This window comes from Canis aureus, chromosome 6 (genome assembly GCF_053574225.1).
Source record: "Canis aureus isolate CA01 chromosome 6, VMU_Caureus_v.1.0, whole genome shotgun sequence".
Lineage (NCBI taxonomy): Eukaryota > Metazoa > Chordata > Mammalia > Carnivora > Canidae > Canis > Canis aureus.
In genome coordinates, this window is record NC_135616.1 from 80,012,417 (window position 1) to 80,039,161 (window position 26,745).

Genomic DNA, 26,745 nt, shown 5'->3' on the forward strand with positions numbered 1-26,745 from the left:
GCCTGTCCCCAGCGGCCGGGGGCGCAGAGCCCCATCCCTGCCCACGCGTGTCGGACGGGGCCTTCCCGTCTCTGGCACGTGAACATCTTGGGTGTTGCATCGTTTCTTCCCCTTGCACGGGATTTGCCTTCTGTGCCCGAGGAGGCTTCCTGACTCCGGGACTTCAGTGGCTCAAGCAGGACGCACCGTGGTGTGGACGGCGGGAGCCTGCGGGCCGCAGGTGGGAGAGCCCTCTGCTCTGGAGACCCCGCGTCCGCCTTGGGTTCTGCTCGGCCGCAGCTGGTGCCGGGCTCCTCGGCGGCTCGTGGGGCCCGGGCACTGCCTCAGTGCCTGCTCCACCTCTGTGCTCCCGCTCGGACCCCTCGTCTGGTTTAGCCACGTCCACGAGATGATCTGAAGCTGCTTCTCCGGCGCCGGTTCCATTCCGTGGACCCTTGTTCCTTGGCTCAGGCTTCCTGACTAGTCCTTGGATGATGTGGCTTTGGTCCTCGGCATGCTCTTGTTGCCTGCGATGCCATTTTCTCTTTCGTTCTTAAAATTTCATCTTGGAAATACTGGTTTTTTTCCGAGCTCGCCTTGTAGCAGGAGAGGCCGCCGTGTACGCGCCCTTCTGTCCTTCCTCCCGTGGTTGGTCTGTTTTCTTGGCGCGGAACCTCACCGGCCTTTGCACCCTCCCTTCCCCCCGGTGCACCCATCACTGCCACGAGGCCCCTTGCTCGGGCTGATGCGTGCACGGCTGTCTGCTAGGTCCGGCTGTGCCACCGTGGCCCCCCACCCTCCCGTGGTTGGCGGGCTAGCACTGGGGGCAAATGAGGTTGCATCTGCTTTCCGGGCCCTGGAGGGGGTAGGGGATGGGGCTGCACTCCTGGGGGGAGCCTGCTCCTGGGGGTGCCCAGAGCAGCCGGGCTCTGCTCCCTGCAGACTCGGAGTGTGAGCTCCCTCCGTCCCCCAGGGGGTCCCTGGGGCTTCCAGGCATTTCCTGGAGTCCGGAGGAGCTCGGAGCCTTGACTTTACTCTCCGGTTCACCTGTTTCCTCTGGAAGCCAGACACGGGGAGGGGAAGCAAACCTTGTCCACGGGGCTGCTTCCCTCTAGACTTGGGTTTGGGGGGAAATGCTCAGGATTTCCTTTTCTTGCCAGGTGGGGTCCCAGGAAAGTGGGGCCACTCGGGGGGCCGGAGCTCTTCCTCGGGCCCCAGCGTGCGCCACGTACTCACGTCTGTCCGTGCTTTGCTGCTACGTGTAACGCTTGGGCTGCAGGCAGGGGTCTCGTTTGGGCTGTTCTTGCCCATTTCGCTAGGAATTGGGAGAAGGACATTGTCACTTGGTTTTGGCCAGCTGTTTACCTTGGAAATCTCTTCCAGTCTCCCCGTCCCCCCCTTCACGCCCCGACCCCCTGCCTGAACACCGGTCCAGGTGGCCCACCTGCCGGCCGGGCTGCACCAGCGCCTCTGCACAGCCGGCCCCGACTCCCCGGCCCCCGGCCCCTGGCCCCCATCTCCGAGCCCGTCCACAGCCTCTCCGGCTATGACGGAAAGCTCAGCCTTTAATTATATGTTGTCTGTGGCGGTTTGCTGCTGGCTCCCACCGCGTGTCTGGCCACTGAGTCAGGCGGCTGGGTCCTGGGGAGCAGGACCGGAGAGGAAGCCTCAGACCGGAGCCCCCCGACATCAGGCCTCTCTCCGAGACCCCGGCCTCGGCCTTGGGCACGCCTCTCGCGTTTCCCTTCAACAGGAAGGCAAAACCACGGAGCCCGTGGCCGCTGCGGCCTTGGAGATCGTCACTGCGGAGGTCCACCCTGGCCGGTCGCTTCGTCCCCGGAGACGGAGGGCTGGACCAGGGCTGGATCCTCCACCCCCGGGGTCACTCCGTCCGTGCTTCTGCCCCCACCTTCCTCCTCAAGCCGCTGTCTGCTCGCCAGCCCACCCCCACCCCGCGGCCCGGGCCCGATGCTGCGGGCACCCATTCTGACGTGCCTCTGCTTCCCACACAGGCATCTTCATAACAACCGCATCCAGCATCTGGGGACCCACAGCTTCGAGGGGCTGCACAATCTGGAGACGCTGTGAGTGCTGGGTTGGTGGGGGGGCCGTCCTGGGGAGGAAAGCCTGGATGCCTGGAGGCAGGAGGGGTGGCTGGCGCAGGGAGAGGCGGGCGGGGCTGGGGTGCTGGGCTCCGGCTCGGGGCCTGCTCACCCACGGGGCCCTCCCTGGCGCCCTCTAGGATGTCACTCTGGGGGCATTCCTTCCTCCTTCAGGTGGGGGCAGTGTGCCCTCCGGGAGTCGAGGGTGGCCCAGAGAGGGGGAACCTAGGACCCCCGCCCGCCGAGACCACCGAAATAATGAACATTTTAGGTGGGAGAGCCAGAAGAATGCTATTGAGCCTGGGGAATGGAAGGCTTGGGGTGCGGCTGGAGCCGACTTGGTGGCCGCTTTGACATCCGTTTAAGGGTGGCTGCTGACACAGGGAGGGTGATGCCACGGAGCCGGGCCGGCACGGTGGGCCAGTTGGTCCAACAAGCTAAGTGGTTAATGGGGAGGCGGCCCGTTCGGTGCTCCGGCCCGACTATAAAAAGCACCCAAGTTGTTGACTCTCGAAAAGCCATATTATTCACACATCATCATCCTGGAATTCAGTTAAGGTCAGAATGCACCCAAACCCTCCCATCATTTCCTCTGGAGGGCCGCCAGCCCCCGCAGAGTGGGCTGAGTGGGCCCCATTTGAGCAAACAACCGGCTGGGCTCTCTGAGCATGTGGCCTTGCCAGCTGGGGTCCCGCCGTCCCCACGAGGGAGCCGGCTGCCAGGACCACCTGGGGCAGCCCCCAGCGCCGGGAGACCCGGCCCAGGTCACCCAGGATGAGTCACTGAGGTTGGGGCAGGGCTCCCGGCGTCAGGGGCGCAGCCGCGGCACCTCCTGCCTCCCCTCCGCCGCCTCCTCCCTCCGCACCTGACGCCTGAGCTCCCAACGTGAGGGCTTTTCCGGGACCCGGGGCAGCCGGGGAGAAAGAGCTGGGAGACAAGCTACGAGCCAGGAGGCAGTGGTTTGGGGAAAACCGTTTGGCAAACATAGCCCAGGAGGCCTGGGCTGGCTGCGCTCATGGTTTCGGAGGGAAGGGGCGGGCGAGGCGGAGACCACGCTCCGTTCCTCTCCTGTGGTCGGGACCCGGAGCCGGGCAGCTGTCGTGGGTGAGGCTGGGCCCAGCTCTGACCGAGTGCCCAGGGGGCGGGCGTGGGAGGAGGTGCCCCAGCCTGGAGTCGGGAGAGCTGGGAGCCGGCCCCGTCTTCTCCCATCGTCATGGACGGCTGGGCAGTGAGAGCCGGACTCTCCAGCCTGTTCCACCAACATGCGAGCATCCTGAGGTGCAGGGAAGGGGCGCAGTCACCCGGTTACCCCTCGGTTGGGGCAGAGCAGAGGTAGGACGTGCCACCCGACAATCGGACAGGACGTTCCTAGCTTGGTGCCCCGCTGTCCCCAGGTATCTGAGCAGAATGTGAACTGGGGGCCGGCTCTGTGCTGGGTGTTTGGAGTCCAGTGGGGAAGGGCTGGGAGCTGCCCCCGCCCCCCGCCCTCAGGAGCCGCAGGAGTCTGGGGGTGCCTGGAGCCCTGGGCATGGGCAGGCGGGAGGCGCCCCCGGAGGGTGGGGCGGGGAGGGGGCACGTGGGCCGGCCGTATGCTGGCACCCCTAAAAAGCCACCTAGCGGCTATTCCCTCCCTCTTGGGGCACACCGCGAATTCTTTCTCATCTCATCGAGCCGCTGGATCGCCGCGCTGGGCGTTCGGCTGGGCGGGAGCTGGCCGCCTCCCAGAGCACCCCACCGCGGGGTCCGCCGAACCTTTCACTGCAGGGCTTGGCTCCCCGCACGAGGCCGGCCCGCGCCCACAGTGCCGGTGGGAAAGGCGAGGCGGTGGGGGGGGGGCGGGGGCTCCAGCCTGGCACCGCAGACACATGCTGCCCTCGCCCTGCGGAGGCCCCGGGCGGCACAGCTGGTCCGCCCGCTGCGGGAGCTCTGTCCACGCAGCTCCTTCGTGAGCCTTGGCTTCCTGGCCTGCGACAAAGGCCACTGATCCCACTGATCCCCCGCGCTTCACAGGGTTGACATGTGGGCTACATGCGAGGCTCCTACGGGGCCAGATCCGGGGTCAGAGCCCGCCCCGCACCCGCTCTTGTCTCCTCCGTCCCCTCCCCTCCTCCAAGAGCCTCACCCCTTCCCTCCCCACCCTGAGGGACAAGCTCTCCTTCCCACTTTTGATCTCCAATTAAAAAGGGGAAAAGTGTGTTCTTTATCCTCTCCCCCAGCATTTGCCAGGGGAGCCTGCAGGGGCAGCCAGATGTGGGAAGGGGAGGAGTGGCCGGGAGAATAAAAGGAGAAAGAAAGATTGTCAGACCTTTTAATTGTTGCATAATTGGCACACTTTGCAGCCTCGGTTATTACTTTGGAGCTTTTCATGTGAGCGGCTTCCCTGGAAGGGTGTCTCTCCCTCGGGCCGTAAATCTCTGCGCTTGGGCCTCTCATCTCCACAGCAGGGGAAGATCAAGCCCCCCCACCCCGGCCCAGGCTGAGGTTTGGCTCCGCTTGCAGGCTTCTCTGGGAGGCAGAGTGCACGGCCCTTCCCCGGGGAGGACGGCCAGGTACGGGCCTGCGCTCACCCACCGGACCGCGCAGCAGGGGAGGCCCCCCGCCCGCGGGACCCCAGCCCGCAGCCCCCCAGCCCGCGGTACCCGGACGTACACAGCGTGGCAGCACCTCCTCACTCGCCCTCTGCTCTGGAGGCCGGGCCGCTTGGGACCCTCCCGGGTGGCACCTCTGCCGGCAGCGCAGCGGGCAAGCAGGCTCCCCTCCATGAGCACACGGGAGGCAACACAGGGCACCTGGTTCTCCTTTACTCTGAAAGGCCAAGCAAACCCCGGTGATTGGGGCAGGCAGGGCCTGGGTGCTGCTGAGCCGAGCAGCGGGAGGACAAGCGTCGCTGCGCCGCGGGGAGGTCGCAGGGAGAGGCTCGGGGAGCTCGCTCATTCCCTGATGCCTTCACCATCATCCCAGGCCTTGCCGAGAAGCCCGAGCCGGGGGCGGGCAGGTGTCTGACCTGCATCCGCAGCTTCTTCAGCCCCACAATGAGGAAGTCCCTCCACCACTGGGAGCTTCAGGATCCGTACGAGCCAGCCCCAAGCCCCTGGAATACCGTTTCCTCCACTTTCCAGACCAGACCAGGTCCAGAGATTCGGGACGAGCTGCCCAAATTTCTGTAGTTTGTAAGCGACGGTAAACCACCAGAATCCAAACCTCCCGTCTGCTGATACCTCGCTCCGGTTAGCCCCAGCTCCTGTGGGGTCAGATTAGCTACAGGACTTCCCAGGTTGGGAAATAAGAGAAACACGACCGGGAACGATTCTGGGAAGACTCTCCCGGGGGGTCCCAGGGACCTGACACCAGGCCCTCGAGGCCTTAGCAGCCGCGGGATGCTAGTCAGCCGCTGTCGGGTCGTGGCCCCTGAGCCCCCAGCTGCATCTGCCCATAAAGTCGGTGCTAAATAAATAAGCAGATTAACCCCGCCGAGCAAGTGCAATTATAACCCACAGGGCCCGCCCTGCTCCCTGGAACTGGGGGTTTGGTGTCTGTGTCCTAGGAAGAACTCGGAGCCTAGGGCCTAGGATGGATCTGGGGACAACTGCGCCTCGCCGCCCTCCTGCCCGGGCCATGATATCTGGGCCCCATATGACCTCACTAAGCACGTCAGGCCCTGTTGGGGCCCCGGAGCTGGCTGGAGCTTTCCCCTGTGGAGCGGGGCCTGGGCTCCCGGCAGCAACAGCGACCTCCCAGCTCCAGCTCCCTGCACGAATCGGGACCAGCGTGGCCCTGAGGTCTGGGAGGAGAGGAGGCCAAAGCAGACACGTACGGAATTCTGCTCTAATAATATGGGGCCGTGCGCTGCGTGTAGACCCCCTCCGGTGCCAGGTGTCCCGGGGTCTGCTCCTGCAGGATGTCAGTGCTCCCACGGCAGCCGTGGCTGCAGCGGGTTCCTGCGTCCCAGGTCGCTGGACCCACCCACACCCGCAGATTTTGCTCCGACTTGGTCCTGAGAGCATCTGGCCACCTCTGGGTCCTGGGCCGGACTGTCCGCCTGTGGCCGGGACAGAAAACCAGGCAGGTGTCCACGGGAGGCTCCTCCAGGGCTCAGGGGCATCCCAGGGTGGAGCTCGGGCTGGCCTTGCATCGGCGCACCTGCTTCCCTGCCCGGCTCTGCCGCCGGCATGTGACCCGTGCGAGTCACCGGCCTCTCGAGAGCCTCGGCTTCCACCAGAGGAGTCGGGGATGCTGTTTTCTGACTCCTGCCACGGCGTTTGCAGCCTGGAGCACTGTGGGCGCTGAGGCGGTGTTGGCTTTGTGTCCTAGTCCTCCCCCTTAGTGCTGGAGAGCGATGTGCCCCCGCCCCCCGGCCCCGCTGAACTGGTTAATTAAATAACCTTTCTGTCCGTCCTTTCTTCTTTCCTTCCTGTCTTCCTCCCTCCCTCTCTCCTCCTCCTCTTCCTTTGGAACCGCGTCATGAGGTGGCAGAGAGGGTGATGCCCAGAGGTGCCATCTCGCAGCGGTGGGTGACGTGACCGTCCCCTCTCTAGGGCAGATAGGAGCCCCCAGGGAGTCGGGGTGTGGCTGCCGTAACAAATCGCCAGAGTTTGTAGCTTAAAAAAAAACACAAGCACCAGAAATGTGTTTTCCCACAGTCCTGGGCGGCGGCCAGGCGTCCCAAGCACAGGTGCTGGCGGGTTGGTTCCTTCTGGAGGTTGGAGGCAGGATCTGTTCCATGCCCCTCTCAGCTTCGGGGGCTGCTGGTGAGCTCGGCGCTCCGCGGCTCCTAGATGCACCCCCACCCCCGCCCACGGACGCTGCCGTGGCTTTGCATGGCCTCCTCCTGGTCTCCTCTCTTAAGGACACTTGTCATTGGATTCAGGGCCATCCTGCTGATCCAGGATGATCGCACCTCAGGATCCGTAACTTCCTTACATCTGCGAAGGCCCTCTTGCTAAATAAGGTCATGTTCCCAGGTGCCAGGGCTCGGGCTTTGGGCATATCATTGGGGTCGACCCACTGCAGCTGCCCCTGAGGCCGGGCGCTGTCGGCGGGGCAGACGGGATCGGATGAATGTCGCCAACTTTCTTTCTAATCCTAAGGCGAGTGCCGATCATCCCCCTGATGATTCCTGCGGTGACGAGACTCAAGAACAGTGTTCAAAAGGCTGTTGCCCCTCAGAGCTCCCTTAGCCCATCCCCGCCTGCCCCATGACCACTTGGTGAGGAAAACAAGGCAGGGATCGTGCATCCTTGCGTTACAAGTGAGGAAACCGAGGAGGGAGCCGTTGATTGCTCAAGGTCACTGAAGGCACTAGGAGCCCGACTAGAACCCAAGGTTCTCTGCCTCTGGCCCAGCTGCGGCCGGTCAGGCCACCCTGACTCCCAGGGCTCACCCTGTAAGAACCAGGGAACTCTTTCCTTGCCAGCTCTTAATCGGCTTACATTTGTGGGTTTATTAGCTGCAAATTTGTGGGGTTTTGTGGCTCGTAGAGGAATTTATTGTTCCATATAAAACTTTTTTTCTGGCTTTCCCCGCAGAACCACTAATGACTTCTCGCAGGCAGAAAATCGAGCTGCCCAGTGACTTTGTCTTGACGAGTTATTAATAGTTCTTCCCGGTACAGCGTTCCCTCTGCCATCGCCCTGGTGCTTGGGGTGGCCGAGGTCACCATTCTTGTCACTGCTGCCCTTTCCTCCTCTGCTGGCATCGGGGCCAAGGCCTCTGCCCTGAACTTCCGCTGCTCCCACGGGCACCCTGGCCAGTGGGTCTGCCCTGGAGGGGGGACAGCAGGTGGAGCAAGGCAGGTGGGGGGAGCTGGGCACGGCTGGGTCCCCTCGGGAACCACTGGCAGCAGGGTCTCTGGTGGGGTTCGGGTCCAGCCCTGGGATCTGCGGGAAGGAGGAGGTGGTAAGAATCTGTGATTACCGGGGCGCCTGGGGGGCTCAGTCGGGCAAGCCTCTCACTGTTGATTCAGCTCAGGTCCTGACCTCGGGGTGGGGAGATCCAGCCCCACGTCGGGCTCTGTGCTCAGAGTGGAGTCTGCTTGGGATTCTCGCTCTCCCTCTGTCTCTCCCCTGTTCTCCTCCCCTCCTCAAATAAATAACATTTTTTATGAAAAAAAAAAAAAAGAAACAGGGCAGCCCAGGTGGCTCAGCGGTTGAGCATCTGCCCCTGGCCCAGGGCGTGACCCCGGGGTCCCGGAATCGAGTCCTGCATCGGGCTCCTGCATGGAGCTTGCTTCTCCCTCTGCCTGTCTCTCTCTCTGTCTCTCTCTCTCTCTGTGTCTCTCATAAATAAATAAAATCTTAAAAAAAAAAAAAGAGACAACATCACCACTCTCTTTTCTGTTTCTTTAGATTTTCTCATTGCACAAGGCTCCAGTTAGTGAGCTTCTAGTACGTGCCCGGCCATCACTCTGAGTGCTGGGGGCACGTTTAAATGTAGCCCTTGCCTTCACAGAGTCGAAGGGCCTCTGGATCAGGAGTCCCGAGCTCTTTTTGACCTCTTACTAGTGTAGTGTTGCCGGCATTTGGGCCTCATCGCCCTGGCGCCCCAGAACCCGACTACCTCTCACCCCCGGCTGCCCCCAGGCCGGCCCAAGCCAACAGCCTCCCCTCACCCGGTCACTCTGCCTTTGTCCTTGTCATTTTACATCTGTTTTCAACACAATAGCTAGAGGGACTCTTTTAGATCTAGTCTTTTATTTTTTTATTTTTTAAAGATTTTATTTATTTATTTATTCATGATAGATACAGAGAGGGAGGCAGAGGCACAGGCAGAGGGAGAAAGAAGCATGCTCCATGCAAGGGGCCCGATGTGGGACTCGATCCTGGGTCTCCAGCATCACACCTGGGCCAAAGGCAGATGCTCAACCGCTGAGCCACCCGGGGATCCCCTAGATCTAGTCTTTTAGATCACGATCCTCTTCTATTCAAAACTCTCCAGTGGTTCCCTGATCATACTCTGGAGAGAAGACAAAGTTCTACAAAGTTCTGGAAAGAAGCCTACAAGTTCTGCAAGGTCTCAGGTGAGGTGACACCTGCTACCTCTCTGGTCTCACTCCTACCTCCGTCTACTCCAGGCATAGGGGCTTCCTTTGATACACCGGATAGAAGTGCTCCTGCCTCGGGGCCTTTGCCCTGACTGTTCCCTTTGTCTGGAATGTTCTTTCTGCAGTTCTCCACCTCCTCCAGGACTCTGCCCACATGTCACCTTTTTGAGCAAGGTCCTCACTGATCACCACTTTGCAACACTTCTTCTCCGTCTCCTTTTCCTACTTAGTCTTCTCTATGGCACTCAACAGTCTGATAAGGATTTGTTCGTTGGATTTGGCCGTTTGCTGGTTGTCTGTCCCCCGCCTCTCCATGAGTTTCTGTGGCACCTGACACAGGGCCTGGCATGGGGAAGGTACTCAATAAATATTTGTTGAACAAATGAACGGGTGTACGGCCCCTGGCAGGTCCCTGTTCCTCTCTGGGCTCCAGTTCCTCCACCTGCACTGAGGCAGCATCGGACTGTCCAGCCTCTGAGGCGCATCCCAGCTCAGTTCACCCATATTTAGCGCGTGCAGAGTCTCCAGCCCAGACCTTTCCTCGTACAGATGGGGAAACGGAAGCCCTGGACGTGGACTGAACCTCCGGGGAGGTCCCTTCGCCTTGCCTGGGGGCAAAGTCCCTTTCCCATAAGCTCAGGACCCTGACGTTAGACCAGTGAGTGGAAGTCACTAGGACAAATCCTCGGGCAGCATTCTGCTCCGACCAGGGTCTTCAGGTTCCAGCATTGACGGGCCCAAGGCGTCTGGGTGGGGAGGTGCTCCCAAGGGTCTGCCCGCGTCTAGCAGCCGGGGTCCCGGTGAGAACATGAAGTGTCCACACGCCCCGTCTACACCTTCAAAGAATGTGGGAGAAGCCGTGGGTGGAAGACGATGCCCGTCTTCGGAAGACAGCTCCACGTGTGTCACAGTCCTCCAGCCGACAGGCCTTGGGCCCTGGGAGGAAGCAAAGGGGGCTCCGCTCAGGTGGGCAGGGGTTCCTTCATCTGTCGAGTAGCCCGACGGTGGTGCCCTTTACGCCCAGCGGAGTCGGGGAGCCCTGCCGTTTGCATGATCCAAGCAGAAGCGGGACCCCCCTCCCGCCGGGATTTCCAAGCGAGTCCTGCGAGGGAGCAGATGGCCTGTCCTCCTTCGTCCCGGGCCCGGGCTTCTCGGATCCCGGTGCATGTTAGGGCAGGCAGGCCGGCGGCTTTCATGGCCGCTGGGGCTGCTGTCACCTGGGATGTTGTTTGCATCTCCTGGCAGGGAAGCAAGCGCGGGTGGAGGGAGGGCATGTCTGTGCCTCTGGAGGGAAGCAGAGGGCAATTGTACTAATTGCTGCATTTATTAATGGGTGGCCTTCCGAGCGGGTTGTTCAGAAGGTAGAACAATGCTGTGAGTCATAGTCCGCGGGTTCCCGGCTCCGCCCAGTCATCTGGCCCAGCCGAGTCCGGTGGAGAGAGGCTCGGCTGCAGGTCGGAGGAGCAGTGGAGTCAGGGATCTGTTGCCTGCCCTCGTTACAGGCCTTTGGGAGATAAAGACACGAGTTTACAATCAGAACCGGCTGTGTTTTGTGTTTCTCGCTGGGGAGCTGGGCTCACCCGCATTCCTCCCGGTGCTCTTATCTGTGATCTGATAATCAACACAAATATTAGCCTTGAGAATAAAAGTGTAAGCGGAAGCCTAATTAATTATCTTAATCCTCCTTTATTGCTGTGATGCGTAAAGAGACCAACGTGTGTGTCCGCTGCGGTTGCAGCGTCTGATGAATACGCGTGTGGGTTCCGGTGTCTGGTGTGTAGTGCAGGGAGGAGGGAGGAGGAACGGGCGTCACCTGAACGTGTGCAGCGGGCGGGCTCTGGGCCCGGTGGACGGAGCAGTCCCATGTGCCGGGCGTCCCGGGTGCGCAGGTGGGGACCAGACGAGCAAAGCAGGGCGACTGGTTCAAGGGGACCCGCTGGGCCCACGGAGGCCCAAGCTCTTTCTACTCCGAGTCCTGTAACCCACGACGAGACGTCTAGCCTTGTGTGGCCAGCTGGCTTTGACGTGCTTGTCAGCACCCGGAGCCGCTCCCGTGGGAGTTTCTTCCCGCAGGAGGCAGCCTGGGCCTCCCCCTCCGTTTATCCTCCTTCCTGCTTCCCCTGAAACTGTTTCTCAACCCCGCTACTGGGAGCCGAGCTAGGGTGCAGCTTGGGAGGTGATACAACAGATTTTTTTCCCCGGGACTCCGGGATCATGCCCTGAGCTGAGGGCAGGCGCTCAGCCCTGAGCCCCCCGGGCGTCCCTGGAAGAGATGTTAAACCAAGAGCCGACAGGCCCGATTTCAAGCCTGGGCTGTGCGACTTGCAGTGACCCACCTCCTCCCTCTGAGCCTCTGCTTCCTTATCAGTAAAAAGAAGGGACTGCAATGGGATGATGGTTGAATCCCTGCTGAGCCCCACCCCTGGGACCCCAGGAGCTGGCCGGCTCCGCGCAGCCAGGCGGGACAACCCCGGGATGTGGATCCTGGAGCAGCATGGGGCTTGAGTCACCCACGTTGGCCGATTGTGCGGGTCCTCCTCAGTTTTGATTGGGCTCCTGGACGCAGCTGAACAGATGGGGTGGCTGCCGGGGCCCCGCGGCCTCTGGGAACGGCTCCTCCTCCAGCCCTGCTGGCCGCAGGCCCCAGGGGGCTGGTGCCCGGCTCTAGGAAGAGCAGACTGAAGCCTCCGAAGGCTTTCCCAGCTGGAGGCAACAACGTCGGCTCCCACCCGGCCTGAGTGCGTCCGACCAATGAGCTTGTGCCCGGAGGGATTTTTCTGCAATCGCCCGAGGGCTGCGAGTCAGCTCCTGATCCCCAGGGGTGGGAGAGGGCCGTGGCGAGCTGTCCCCAGGCCTCGACGGCAGCTCCAGTGTTACCCTGACAGTGACTGTTCCCATAGCGGCCCCGGGCCTGGGCCTTAGGAGACCCCGAAGGGGACACACGGCCTTCCTGAGAGCAGCAGGCCCCTGTCTCTGGGGAGGATGCTACGCGCACAGGCAGCGCCCTTCTGGATGCCAACTGCCCGGGCCTCAGCCCAGCCCCTGCGTCCCGCGGTCCGAGGGTCCGAGTGCCTCTCTCGGGGCCTCAGTTTCTCACCTACAAGAAAGACGAGGGAAGCACCCACCTCAAAGGGTTGGCACAGGAATGAAACGAATTAATGTATATAAATAAATCACCCAGCGAGGTGACTGTTAGATGGTAATTACAGTTATCATCATCCTCATCACCCCCCCACCACCGTTATTACCACCCTAGCGCTAAGCATGCTCCTGGACGAAACATCAGAAAAGCCCCAGGAGCGTGAGTGACTCATTCTGACCGCAGGCGTGGGATTGGGGACGCGAAGGAGGGCACATTTGAGCGAGACTTCAAAGAGGGCTGGGATTTCGACAGCGCAGCGGAAGGAGGGGCATCCCAGGCTGCCAGCACAGGGCACGGGGGCCGAGGGGGTGGATGGAGCTGCCGGTCCCATGTGGCATCGCGGCCCACGGGGGATCTTGAACTTTGTTGTCGGTGATGAGGAGGCCTCTGCAGATTTCTCAGCAGGAGCGTGACACAGCCAGTCTGGCTTTCTAAAGAGGTCCCTCTGGCAGACGTGTAGCAGCTGGGGTGTGGACCTGGGACCCATACTGCCAGGGTTCAAATCCCCGCTGATGCTGGACTGTCTAGGTAGGTAGGTCGGGTAGCAAATAGGCCAAAACATGTACGAGGCCTCAAATGCAATAGAAGTTTGCTTCTGGATCGTAGAATATTCCCAAGGGGGTGCTTCTGGGCAAGTAGCCTCCTCCACGTGGTGACTCAGGATCTTGCCATCCCCACAGCCTCAGGGCCTTTGGCATCTAGCTAGTGGAAGGGCAGACCGACCATGAAGGAGTCAGGCTGGATATTTAAAAATCCTGCACTAGGGGCACCTGGGGGCTCAGCGGTCGAGCATCTGCCTTGGGCCCAGGGTGTGACCCCGGGGTCCTGGGATCGAGTCCCACATCAGGTTCCCTGCAGGGAGCCTGCTCCTCCCTCGGCCTGTGTCTCTGCCTCTCTCTCTCTGGGTCTCTCATGAATAAATAAAGGAAATCTATATATTTTGTAAATCCTTACTAGGGGTGAGGGATGGGGTAACTGGGTGGCAGGCATGAAGGAGGGCACGTGGCGCAGTGGGCACTGGGTGTTAAATACAACGGCTGAATCACCTCTGAAATTAATAATACACCATATGTTATTTGAATCTAAATGAAATAAGACCGGAAAATATTTTTTTTTTTTTTTTGGAAAAGAATTTTAAAAGTAAAATTCCTGCACTAAATGTAGGACATGCCGCCTGTGCTCACCTTCTGCGGGAGAGCACGCCCACCGCGAGGGACACCCCCCCCCACCACTGCAGGACAGACCTGGAAGCTTCGGGAGGCAGATGTGGTCCCTGGCACAGCTGCGGAATAGCTGGTGCGATTGCTCAACCGAGCTATGCCACCTGTTCTCAAACTCCACAGCAATAAATACTGCCTTTATTTTATTTTATTTTTTAAGATTTTATTTATTTATTCACGAGAGACAGAGAGAGGCAGAGACTCAGGCAGAGGGAGAAGCAGGCTCCCTGCAGGGAGCCCGACCTGGGACTTGATCCCCGGACCCCAGAGTCTCGCCCTGAGCCCAAGGCACACGCTCCGCCGCGGAGCCCCCCAAACGCCCCTAAATACTTCCTTTAAAGCCTCTCTGTCTCTGCTTGACCTGCCCGTCCTTCCCTTCCCGCTGCCTGTGGAAGTCCTGCCCTGCTGTCCTGTTGAGACCCAGCCCCGGTGCCTCCTCTCCACGAAGCCCTCCGGGTCTTCCCAACTGTCTCTAGAGGCCCAGCACCCACGTCGTCGAGCTGTGGCCTCCCCTGGCTGTCCTGTGCACCGGCCCCCCTGGACTATTTCCTGCCCATCGCGACCCCTGCTTACCCCGCAGACCCCTCTGTACCTTCGAGCAGGCCACAGACGTCCATTGCCCCGAACTGAATCCCGAGGGGCCGAGAGAGTTGCGAGGACGTGTTCCCTGGACAGCTAGGGCCGTCACGCGGGCACGCAGCCAAGGGGGCAGCACTTTGGCCCTCACCCAGCTCACTGAATGGGTGGAGATGCCCCAGGGGGCAGATCTGGGGCGCCCGCTGGCTCGTGGCTTGTAGTGTTTCTTTTGACATTTGTACAGTTTTTATTTCCCACATTTCTCTGCCCGAAAATGGCCTTTTAGCTCCTGTGCCTTTCCCTATGTGTCTCTCCCTGCCGCGTGTGAGGCCCCCGGGCGAGTCGGCCGAGCTGCGTGACGGCTCAGCGACCGCAACACCGTGTGGACTGTGGCCCCCACCGACCTAACGGCACCCTGCAGGGTGACCCGGTGCCTTGTCGGATGCCAGCCTCTAAATCTTAGGGACGTCCTGCCGAAGATCCGAGATATTCCTCCGAGCCCGTTAAGGCTTTTCATTAATCAATTTATCCAGACCTTTTCACCGATTCACTCAACACAGCCTTGTCGAGCTACCGTTCTGCGCCAGTATTTTGGGGTCTGGGAGGTGAAGCACAGTCTCCACGTTCCCCGGAACGTCCGTTCTCGTGCAGTGGGAAGAAAAGAAGCGCACAGGTGTCAGATATCAATATAGTCCACGAGGAGAGGAAGCAGGGTGGCTCATGATCGCTTGCCACGGAGCAGATCCACCCGAACATGGTGACGTGACACCGTCGTGTGTGGCTGTCCCACATCTGGGGATTGGCCGGGCTCCCGCCGAGCACCCCTGCTGGGCCTTCCCCGGGGCCGCCCTGGGGTCACTCAGCTGCAGGCTCGTGCACACGGACGCGGTGTTGGCTTGTCTTGCCCTCGCGGCTCCCCTGTCCCCGGAAGCGCCGCCTGGGCTCTGGGCTTGCTGGTGGGGACGGCCCAGGAGGGCAGGGCTGTGAGGCCTCGCGACACCCAGGACCCGCTCACGCCCTGTCTGCTGGGCCTCGTCCTGCTGGTGGGACCCAGCCCCAGCAGGGGGGACACTTCCTCCTCCGGCTTCACGGAGGCAGGGCTGACCTGTGGTGTAGGCTGAGGGCCTGCGGCATGCCGGCCTGACACACGCGCGTGTTGCACAATCAGGAGCGTCGTGCCACTTGCAGTGCACCACGCGGCGGGTGCGGGCAGCCCGCGGGGGCCTGAGGGCGGCGGGGGCGGCCCAGCAGCAAGCTAGAGCGAGGCTGGACCCTGCATCAGTGAGTCTCGAAGCCAAGGTGCCCGGGTGCCACCTGTAGGAACTCCGGCTCTCCGAGGCCACCGCAGAGAGCTCCCGAACGGCTGAGGGCAGTTAGGAGGGCCCCTTGTTTTGGGGACACGGACACATGACGATGAAGCCTCATAAAACCCAAAGAGTCCGTGTCCCGATCCCTGCTGCCCCTGTCCGAAGCCCTGGCACCCGGGTCCTCCCGACAACCCTGCGTCCTGCCGGCGCTGGGAAGCCAGACCCCGCCCCAGCGCCTCTGGTGTCCGTGGGGAGCCGCGTGCGCACCCCGCGCCGGCCGTGGACCCTGGCTGTGCGCCCCTCAAGCCCCGCGGCCGTGGCGGGAGCAGCACAGAGCAGGGTATGCAGCCGGTCATCGGTGTCCTGGGGTGCGGTCACCCGGCCACGGGCAGTCCTCTCATGAGTCGTCGGGGCACAGACGGCTTCCGAAGACGAGGCAAGTTGGGCGGGGGCCATCCGGGGGGCCACTGGACCGGGCCCCGGCCTGCCGCCCCTGCCCCCTCCCACCGCCAAAGCCGGAGACTGCAGACCTCGGCCGAGGGCTCCGGAGGCACCGGGGCCACCCTGCAAGATCAGACACATTTCCGCGCGGGCTACAGCTGGCCGGCCACCAGGTGAAACGGAAGTCAACTTCAAAATCTTGGTCAAAGAAATATAAATTAAAATATAAAAATAGGGCAGCCCGGGTGGCTCAGTGGTTTAGCACCACCTTCAGCCCAGGGCGTGATCCTGGAGACCCGGGATCGAGTCCTGCGTCGGGCTCCCTGCATGGAGGCTGCTTCTCCCTCTGCCTGGGTCTCTGCCTCTCTCTCTCTCTCTGTGTCTCTCATGAATAAATAAATAAATTCTTTAAAAAAAAAGTCTTGAAGGTTGAGGGGCGCCCGGCCGGCTCCATTGGTGGAGTGTGCAACTCCTGACCTCGGGGGTTGTGAGTTTGAGCCCCACGGTGGCCGTAGAGGTATTTTTCACTAGAAAAATAAAATATAAAAAAAAATAGATTGAAACAAGTCTCGCAGGTCGATGACCTCTTCTGCAGCCTCCGGGCAGGGGTGGGGCTCACAACGTGGAGCAAAACGCCCAGAGTCTCCTCGGCACCTTGTGGCGTCTTCCCCAGGCCACCAGCACCCCCTCAAGGCAGGGCTCCCCGCCTTTGCGGCTTTCTCGTCCGTCGTAGGTGGGTCCGAGGCGGACTTGCTCTTGGGCTCCCGCATGTGTCCTCTGTGCCCTTGCCCGTCAGTGCCACCAGGACACACACGCCCACAACCCCTTGTGCAATGATGCAGGCAAGGCCGTGACCACTGGGCCCCGGGCTGCCCCTGCCACCCCGACAGCAACATGTGAGCCCCCTTGCACCGACGCCGTCACACCGGGTGTGGCCTTTCCTGTAGGACAAGCTCCTGGACTTGGGGTGGCTTGGGGTGCAAGTCACTGTTGAGTCACGTCTGCAAGATCGTGTGCATTTAACTCCGGCCGATCATGTATCCTGCATGATGTTTCCCTGCATCCTTTACAATCTGGGGTGCTGCTCCTTTTTTCTTTAAGATTTTATTTATTTTATTTATTTATTTGCTTGAGAGACGAGAGAGCACTAGCGGCAGGGGAGGGGCGGAGGGACAGGGACGAGGAGACTCTCCGCGGAGCAGGGCGCCTGATGACACGGGTCTCCATCCCAGGCCCCCGAGCTCGTGCCCCGAGCTGAAGGCAGATATCTGCCTCACCCACCGAGCCACCCAGGCGCCCCTATTTGCTCCTGCTTTTTAAAAATGCATCAAATAAGTAAATTCATAAAATCTCTTTATAAAACACAGCTCCATTGTTTGCTGATTCTGTGTGTGTGACACATGTTCGTTGTAATAAAAAAAAAATGGTGAAATGAAGAAAAGCCTAAGAGAAAATAAGAACCAATTGTCGTGCTGCCACCCAAAGATCAGAAGCACTGATCCTTCTGATAGACGGCAGAGGCCCCCACTGGCCAACAGCCACCCGACGGAACCTTCCAGAGTCCTGGGGCTGGCCACGAGGTGGCCGGGATGACCTCATGTCCCCTCTGCCCCTCCCGCAGCTGCAGACGTGTGCACTTGGGGTGCTCCCCTCGGCTGGCGGGGATTGTTCCTGGAGGAGTCCGTCCGGGTCCCCTCCGTCCAGTGTCTCCTCCAAACAGTTCTGCGGCCGGGGAGGCTGCGAACGGACGGTCTGGGGGCGGCAGTGGAGCACACACGTTCCAAACCGTGTTTCCAGGCTTGATAGGTGCATCGGACAGACCGGAAGACGCATCTCTGGGGCCAGGCCCGGGGCCAGGGTCCTGCTCCTCAGGGCCCTGACCTGCCGTCAGGCCGCCCCTGTGACCGCTGCTCTGCTTTCCCCTCCAGGGACTTGAATTATAACGAGCTGCAGGAGTTCCCCGTCGCCATCCGGACCCTGGGCAGACTGCAGGAACTGTAAGCTCCGAGCGCTGCGTGGGTGTCCCCAGCCCTCCTGTCCCGGGGGCGGGCCCAGTGGTCACACACCTGTTAGTGTGTCCCCAGCAGAAACAGCCCGGGCTGGCCTGGAGCCACATGCTTGAGCCGTCTCCGGGTGGGGGGCCTGGGCCTGCCCCTGGCTGCTTGGGGGTGTTGGGGGTGAATGAGGACAGTAGCCGGGGCTGCTGAACAGGGTCACGCCTCTGCCTCTGATCCCGAGGGGGCCTCAGGAGGTGCCTGTGGGTCCCTGCGGACACCGCCTGTGCGCCGAGCCCCATGCTGGCTCCTCGACGCCAACGAGGAGTGGGACGGGCCCAGGCTGTCCCCGGCCGCCCTTTGGGTCCAGCCAGGCCCGGGACAGCAGCTGAGCATCGGTCGGTAACTCCAGCCCTGATTGCACAGCAGTAGCTAAATGGGCCCCGGGCTGACAGGCACATGGCGCAGGGTCCACGTGAGGCCAGCAGCTCGGGTGGCGCAGGGAGGCTCTCAGAGCGGGAACGCGCGGGTAGAGGCTGGAGGCTGAGTGGGCCGGGGCGGCCGCCGGGGAGGCCAGCGAGAGGGCATCTGTGGTCGTGGGGTGGGAGCCTGTGGGATCGGTGGGCCTGGACGGCCCTTGACAGTGGGGACCCCCCAGACTGGAGGATGTGAACGCCCCCCCGCACCCGTGGCCATGGGGGCAGTGGGGCCGTTGGAGGAGGGGCAGAGCCAGGAGGCGAGGCCAGCCCCCCCCCGCGGTGGGCGTGCAAGGGCCGTGGGTGCGTGTGCACCAGGGTCCGCGGGGGGAGCGGCCTGGGACTCCCACTCGGCTCAGGCGGGGGAGCCAGGGATGAAGAGCCAGGATGGACGGCGCCTGCTCGGGATTCTCGGGGGACTCTGTCTTGTCCCCTGCAGCCAACCCACCCCAACCTCCGCCCGCGGCCCGACCCTCGGCCCCCCACGGCGTGACCCCTCCTGCCGCTGCCCTCCTGGCTCCTTAGTGTCAGGGCCTGGAGGCCAGGCCTCGCTGGAGGCACATCTCAGGCGCTGCCGTCCTCCCACCCCCTCAGCTTCCTCCGTGGGGCCTGGGATCCCGCCTCCCACCCCCGAGGCTCCTCTCCTCCCCTCTTCACGAGAGTCAGAGGGGAGGCCGGCGTGTTAGGAAAGCAACAGCCACGTCACAGGCCGGAGGTGGACCGTCAGTCCCCGGCCATGTCTCAGGCTCAAGGCCTCACTAGGCGCCTTCCAGAAGCTTCCTGGGAATGCACCTCTCCCTGCACGCATGTCTGCCCGTCCTCACTGCCTCGTGCGCTGTCTTCCAGGGGCTTCCACAACAACAACATCAAGGCCATCCCAGAGAAGGCCTTCATGGGGAACCCTCTGCTGCAGACAATGTGAGCGCCGAGCATGTTGGGGGGCCCTGCAGGGGCTGAGGAGGCAGGAGTCCAGGAGGGGGCGCCCGGCCCGGCCTGTGGGTGAGGGGTCAGCCTGGGTCCCTGCTCCAAGGCCGAACGGTTAAATTAGGCTTTTGGGTCTGTTTCTTCCAGACACTTTTACGATAACCCGATCCAGTGTGTGGGGAGGTCAGCGTTCCAGGACTTGCCTAAACTGCACACCCTGTAAGTCGGACTCCCCGGGCCTCACCCCTCCCGCCGGCTCGCCTGCCTTCCACAGCTCTCGCCCCTGCCGGCACAGCCCCCAGTGCAAAGCCTGCCCCTCCGGCTGCAGCCTCTGCTCAGGCCTGGCCCCAGATCCAGCTGCACTCAGCCTCCCTCCGCCGCCCCGTGGCTTCTTCCCAGACCCCAAATGAGCACAAAGGGGCCCTTCTCCAGAGCAAAGGAGCTGTCTGTGGCCTGGGGAGCTGCTCCCTAAATACTGGCTGCAGGAACCAACAACGGGGCTCAGCCCTGCTCCTCCCGGAGCCTGGGGCGTGGATCCCGCCGCCCTGGGCTGCAGCGCCCTCCCTGCTCTGGGCCCCAGGCATCCCCGTGCTCCTTCCTCCCATTCTTGTTATTCCCAGGCCGTGTCCCACCACGGACTGCGTGCTACCTATGGCATCGCAGGAACATAACCGACACCTTAAAGCGTGGGCTTCCCTTATCACGTCCCTTGTCACCCTAACCGTGCGAGGCGGGTGGCGTCAACACATCTGTGGATGGATTTGCCTGCATTTTTTGTTTGTTCATTTTGTTTTATGCCAGGGCCCCGCTGCCAGTTTCGGGCCCTGTCGGGCTCTCTCGGGTCAGGTCCCAGCTCTCCGGGGACAAATCTCCGCCCCAGAAGGCCTGGGCCGCTGGGTGTTCTGAGGGCGGGAAGGATGACAGCGGATCCCTGGAGGGACTATCCGCATGGGTGGGGCGCCCGGATCCCAAGATGCTCTGGCCCCACGTCAGACGCTGTCGTGCGTTTCCAGGTCCCTGAACGGCGCCACCGACATCCAGGAGTTCCCCGACCTCAAAGGCACCACCAGCCTGGAGATCTTGTGAGTGGGTGCCCGCCCCGCCGCCTGGGCCCTGCCCCCAGGATGTCCCCCTGCCCATCCCCCGAGGGCCGCCCACATTCTCCGCTTGCCCCTATGGGCCCGCTTCCTCTGCTGCCGGCCGAGGTCCCCACACAGCCCAGCGCCCATGGCCGTCCCGGGGGTGGCACAGCTGCAGGCACGGCCTCGGTGGCCCAGGCTTTGGGGGAGGAGGCGGGTCCTCTGTCCGCCTTGTGGGGATCCTCCAGACGGGCCATCCGAGCTCCTCACATGGAGCTGTGAGCGGGCCGAGGCCGTGGACGCAGGGCTAGGAGGCGTCCTTGGCCGTTGTGCAGGCAATTACCACAAGGACTTTGCTGCGACTTGTTATTGCAGCGGGTGGGGTGGGGAAGGTGGGAGCGCAGCGGCCTTGAGAACCCTTGGAGGTGCGTGGAGCAGCCAAGCAGACCCCGGGAGGGAGCGTGAGGGAGCGCATTCGGCCCGCATCCTGCCCTGCGCGTCCCCTGCTCCTGGAGGCCTGCTGGGGCCTGTCCTTGCCCTCCCCAGGGCGCAGGAGCAGATCCGTGCTCAGTCCCAACAGTTCGCATGGCTCCACTAGGGGGTTGGGGCAGTGTCTTCCTGCCGCCCGCGGCCACACCCCTGCAGGTGGGGCAGAGGCCATCCTAGTGGCCGTCCCGCTGCCCAGTGCTGCCGGGGGCCGCTGCGAAACTGGGATGCAGGCATTATGGCCAGGTGGGCAAGTGGCACGGGCGCAGTGCCCCTGGGCAGTGTCCCTCTGTTCCTCTGCCCCCCCGCCCCGGAGCTCCGTGCACTCGCCGGTCTGCTCCCCTCGCCCCGCAGCCCAGCCCAGCCCTAGTGTCAGCGCGGCGCCCCTGTCAGAGCCACCCGAGCTGGGGCCGGGGGGCAGGGAAGGGGCCCGGGCGGGTGCCAGATGCGTGTCCTCTCTCCGCAGGACCCTGACCCGCGCAGGCATTCGGCTGCTCCCACCCGGGATGTGCCAGCAGCTGCCACGGCTCCGCGTCCTGTGAGTGACTCGTGGACGTTGTCCCGTCTTGGCATTGGGCCCTTGCTCCCGGGGCTGGCCAAGGCTTTCGTCCCACTCGGCCACCGCTCTTCCTGGAGGGGACGAGCTGGACCTCTGCTGAGCACCTGCCCAACAGGGCCCGGGCTGTGCTCTCTTGCCCGGGGCCACACCACGAGGCCCTGGAGCCGGACCCGGGTCTGAGGCCCTGCTCTGCCGTTGGGGCGCAGCCTCCGACCTCCTGGGGCTCCCGTTCCTCATCAGCAAAACGTGGATAAAAGTGTGAGGATCAGACAAAGCGTGCGTCGGGCGCATAGCACATGGTGCGGCACCTGACGGGCGCTGGTGAGCGGCATCAGTTGGCGAGTGATAAGAACTCAACGTCCTCCGGGACCGGGTCCGGCGTCCAGGAGAATTGCCTGCTCCCCCGAGTCCACCGGGAGTCGCAGGCCCCCGCCCAGACCAGGGCCCGCAGCTTGGGTGGGGAGGCTGGCACGCGACACATCTGGAGACGTGGGCTAGAGACGCAGCCCCGCTGCCGGCTCGAGTCCGTGGCGGCTTCTGTCCCCTCTGTGCCTCGGCGTCCTCGTGGGGTGGGAGGGGCCGGGCCAGGTGATCCCTCGGGCCCCAGCTTCACTCCAGCTCGCCCAGTAAGGCCTGACACCTTCCCCGTGGGCCGTCCCAGCTCTCTCACTCCGCCTCCCCAGGACCCCAGGGCCCCCCTACTGGGAAAACGCCCCGGGGGCCTTGTCTGGCCCTGCTCCCTGTGCAAGGGGACTCCGGGGGAAGGGAAGGGAAGACTCAGCGGCGGCAGGTGTGTCCGCAGCCGCATCCCTGCAGGTCCTCCTGATCACGGCTGCCCGGCAGGGAGGCACGGCCTGGTCCGAGCTGCTTCTCCTGGCCCTCACCCCCCCCCGTCCCCCCCCCCAGGGAACTGTCCCACAATCAGATCGAGGAGCTGCCCAGCCTGCACAGGTGTCAGAAGCTGGAGGAAATGTGAGTCGGGGCATGAGGCAGGGGAGGTGAAGGCACGCAAGCCGGGCTGGGTCCGCGGGGAAGGGTCAGCGCACACGCTCGGACGGCTATCCCTTCCCTGAGCCCGTGGAATCCGGGGGGTTGGTGCGGGGAGCTGGGCGGAGGCCCCGACACAACTTGTAGGGACCACAGACGCCGCACCCGGGAGCTGGCGCACGGACAGTCTGGGGTGGCTCTCTCGGGGTCAGTAGCAGCGAGGGCAACGGTGACTAGGGCCGGCGGGGGCCAGGCTGGGTAGGGTAGGAGGCTGACAGCCCAGGGCTATGGGGGGCCGAGTGCCCGGGCTGAGGCCGCCCCCCCCCCCCAAGTCCACACCCCCTTCAACACCTGCATGCTCGTACCCGGGAGGACGACCTATGGCTCGAATCTGACGAGGCACAAAAGCCACTTTGAAAATGCTCTAAGCTCTTTTCACCCAGCTTCTGTTTGTGCCAACGGGCCGGGTCCCCTAGGCTCGGGGTCTGTCCCCTGGGCCCAGGCAGGATAGGGGCGGGCGGGCCTGTCCCATCCATCGAGGTGCCAAGGGAAGGAGGCTCTTCGGCGCTGTGGGGCCCGGGCTCCGTCCCTTTCCGAGGGGCCGAGCCCCGAGCTGTGCCCCGAGCTGGGCCAGCGAGGGGTCACCCAGGGGCGGGGCGGTGCTCTGCTGCTGGTCTGAGGTCAGGAGGCCCCGGGGCGAGGTTGGCTGGGCTGGGAGCCAGCCCGGTGGGAACCCTGGAAACCGACTCCCTTTCGGGCCAGAGGGATGGTTTTGTGGCTTTGTCTCCTGACCCACTTACCCGCGGCAACCGGATCCCCTCATGCTCCCTTTAATTCTGGAGACTTCCGCGGGCCGGGCCCTTTCTTCCCGCGCCAGGAGAGGGGAGCTCCGCTTGCCTCCTCCCGGTGCGGGGGGCGTGGACCCGAGCCGGGTCGAGCCTGCGGGCTCATGTGGCCTCTTTCGCTCCCCCAGCGGCCTGCAGCACAACCGCATCGGGGCGATCGGAGCTGACACCTTCAGCCAGCTGAGCTCCCTGCGAGCCTTGTGAGTACCCGCAGCCGCGCGGGTGGCCGTCCCCGCAGCCCACGGCTGCTATGTGCTCCGACCCCCGCCCCCGCGCACACCCAGGAGGGAGCCTCCCCGTCCAGCGGCTTCCCAGCCCCTTTCCCTGTGGCCACAGCTGGGTTGGGAGCCAGGCAGCAGGTGTCTCCCCCCGAGGGGCTGGAGGTCCCGCCCCTGGGGCGGCTCAGATGGGGAGCAGATGGGGGGGAAGCCAGGATGGGCGCAGCGAGCCCCACCCCCCGTGCTGGCCGCGCCCGTGATGCCCTCCCTGCCCACAGGGACCTGAGCTGGAACGCCATCCGCTCCATCCACCCCGAGGCCTTCGTGACCCTGCGCTCCCTCGTCAAGCTGTGAGTGCTCCCTGCAGCCTCCCCCGGGTGATGCAGCCCAGTGAGGACCGCGTGGCCATGGGCGGGAGGGGGACACGCAGGACTGACCGCACATCCCGGGAGGCGGCCGCCCCCCTAATCAGTCATTCTGATGGTCGGCTTGACGGCCCAAGGGGCCTGGTAAACAGAGGGCCTGGCTCCTCCACACCCTGGGATGGGGCAGCAGGTGTGGAAGCCTGGGCCTCAGCCCAGCAGCCCCCTGCATGAGCACCACCCCCGAGGGCTGCCGTCAAGCGGGTGGCAGGGTTCGCAGGGCCCCCGCCTTACACAGGAGGCTCAAGGGGAGCGTGCGGCACTGGCAAGGGCCTGTGGTGCGGGTTGTGTACTGCACAAGGGCTACCGTGCGAGGGGGAGCCTGCTGCCTGCCTGCACGTCCTGGAGGTGCATCCGCCCCAAAGGACGCCTTTCTGAGTGACCCCCGGACTCCCTCGGGGCCAGCTCCAGCCCTGGCCTCGGGGGTCACGCAGCCCAGCCCCTCACCTCCCCAGGGAGGCCTCCAGGCCCGCAGCAGGGCCAGGGCCTGCCTCCCCGGCACACGCAGACTGCCTCCCTGGGCGCAGGGCCGGGCCTCGCAACCTCGCACCTTGGTCTTCCCGCTCCTGTTTGCTCTGCTCCTGCCAGATATGTAGGGTGGATATTTTTATCCCTTTGAAAGATGAGGACATTGAAACTCAGGCCAACGTGTGACTTCCATTGGGCACAGAGGGAGGCGGGGACAGCACCAGGTTTCCTGCCTTCCAGCCCAGGCCCTTCCACGACGCGCAGTCCGTGGTCCTGGGGTCTGCTCTGGGGTCCCGCGTCCCCGAAACGGCTCCGTGCGTGTCCCCCTCCCTGGACCGCAGAACCAGAGAGCAGCTCTGTCCAGCCGCCGACCCCGGCCCGTCATGTGGGCGGGACAGCAGGTGCCCCCAGCAGGCGCCCAGGGACCCTCGGAGGGGGCTGCGGTCGGGGGGGCCTGTTGCTAACCACTAGGACGGCTCGGCGTGACTTCAGAGCCGTCCCTGTGCGTCGTTGGCCCGCGGCGTCTGGGGAGTGAGCCCGTGAGCAGCGGTGCGGGGTGGGTGACGGCTGGTCCGGCCGCCGTGCCCGCCCTCCAGCCCCGGCACGGACGCACCCGCCTCCCTGCTCCTGTCCTGTCCCGGCTCGGGTCCCCTTGGTCCCGCGCAGGCCAGTACCGCTGACCGCCTCTGTCCTAGGGATCTGACTGACAACCAGCTGAGCACCCTGCCACTGGCCGGACTCGGGGGCCTGATGCACCTGAAGCTCCGAGGGAACCTGGCCCTGTCCCAGGCCTTCTCCAAGGACAGCTTCCCAAAGCTGAGGTGAGGCCCCCAGCCCTGGGCTGGTTGCCCTGGAGCCACGGCAGAGGCCGTGGGGGCAGAGGGAAAACCGGAGGGCCCAGAGCCTTCGGGTCTAGCCACTGCTGAGTGGGATGGGCCTGTGCCCCCTGCCCGCCCCAGCACGTTCAGAGCGTGTCTTTCTGTCCCAAGCACCGGCTCGAGGGGATGCCGAGAGCCCCAGGACCTCCCTGTTCCCCGCTGTCCTCAGGGCAGCGTCCGGGCCCCGGAGTCAGGGCCGGGCCCAGGGCGCCGATGGGTGGGGGCGAGCTGCCCAGCAGCCCCCGTGCCAGTGACACGCAGGCTGTCTCAGGACCCCTGTCTCCTTGGACAGGAAGGAAGGGCGGTCGGCTGGGTGGGAGCATAGCGGGGGGGCTGTGCGGGCTTGGGGGGCTGCTTCCCGCTCGGCGCCTCCCGAGGGGACTCCAGCAACGGTGGAAAGTTCATCGTCCCATTTCCTTCTCAGACGAGTGAGGGAAATACGGGCAGATGCTCGGCCCCACAGAGGCTGTGAGGCCGGCACGCAGGAAGCCGGCCGCCCGCACCATCCTAGGACGCTGTGGGGTTGAGGGCCCGGCACCCTAAGCGCTCCTAAGGCAGCCCCTCCGCCCCCAGGATCCTGGAGGTGCCCTATGCCTACCAGTGCTGCGCCTACGGCGTCTGTGCCGGCTTCTTCAAGTCCTCGGGGCAGTGGGGGGCTGAGGACTTCCACCCTGCTGAGGATGAAGCCCCGAAGAGGCCCCCAGGCCTGCTGGCCGGCCAGGCTGAGAATCACTGTGAGTGCGGGGCCTGGGCAGGCGGCTGGGGGCTGGGGCAGTTTAGGGGGAGGCTCGGGGCCGAGAGGGGTCGTGGCAGGGGCTGCGGGGGGAGACCCCAAGTGCCTGGGAGGTGAGCCCTGCTCGCACCGCGGCCTGGGACGCTGCCCAGAGGTGCTTGGGGAGGAGCAGACGGGGCGACGGGGACAGCAGTGATGCTTCCACACCCGCCGCACCCTCTGCAGTGCACAGGGTGCCTCCCGGCCGCGACACCACCATCCTTGCCACCCGCGCGTTCCCTCTCCACGTGGGCCCTTTGAGGGCAGGCCGCTCTCGGGAAGGACATCCACATCCTGGTCACCCTGAGCCAAGTGGGGCTGAATCAAGTCAATTAAGTGAAACCTGCTTAAAAGAAAAAAAAAAAGGCCCTTCAGTATACGTCCTAGAGCCAAACGGGATCACGAGCGTCGCAGCCATCCTGCCTCGTGGAGACCACCAGGGCCGAGGGGACCCTGCGGGGACGGGCCCCAGGATCTGTTCCTGGAACCGCTGGGGTAAAAAGAAGGAGGGTGCAGGCGGGCAGCAGAGGGGACTCGGGGATCGTCACCAGCCGGTGTTTGGACAAAGGGCCGAGGGGAGCGCTTCCAGCCCCTCGGCTGCACGCCTGTGGCAGAGCCGACGTAGAATCAGGAGGAAGCAACATGGGGCCCCACGTGGAGTATTGGGAGTGTTTTCCAATCTCTGACCCCCTCCGTGTGGATGGTATGTCCATGGAGAAGCTGAACAGAAAAATCAAAACATAAGAAAAGCACCTTTTGGCGGTATAGACGGACTTGGGGCCCAACCCCAACTGCACCGTTTACCGGTTGAGCTGCCTCGGCCACGCTGAC

General features: G+C 63.5%; 1 protein-coding gene across 2 annotated transcripts in view; it reads left to right on the forward strand.

Moving 5' to 3' along the window:
- The window catches only part of LGR6 (leucine rich repeat containing G protein-coupled receptor 6), a 104,797-nt gene that overhangs the window by 69,249 nt on the left and 8,803 nt on the right, over positions 1-26,745 (forward strand). For both annotated transcript variants that reach the window (XM_077902475.1, XM_077902476.1), the window contains 11 exons: positions 1,992-2,063; positions 17,735-17,803; positions 19,123-19,194; positions 19,348-19,419; positions 20,214-20,282; positions 21,232-21,303; positions 22,231-22,296; positions 23,285-23,356; positions 23,653-23,724; positions 24,960-25,085; positions 25,716-25,876. In XM_077902475.1, the coding sequence (XP_077758601.1) occupies positions 1,992-2,063; positions 17,735-17,803; positions 19,123-19,194; positions 19,348-19,419; positions 20,214-20,282; positions 21,232-21,303; positions 22,231-22,296; positions 23,285-23,356; positions 23,653-23,724; positions 24,960-25,085; positions 25,716-25,876 (923 nt within the window). The remainder of the gene's footprint in view (positions 1-1,991; positions 2,064-17,734; positions 17,804-19,122; positions 19,195-19,347; positions 19,420-20,213; positions 20,283-21,231; positions 21,304-22,230; positions 22,297-23,284; positions 23,357-23,652; positions 23,725-24,959; positions 25,086-25,715; positions 25,877-26,745) is intronic.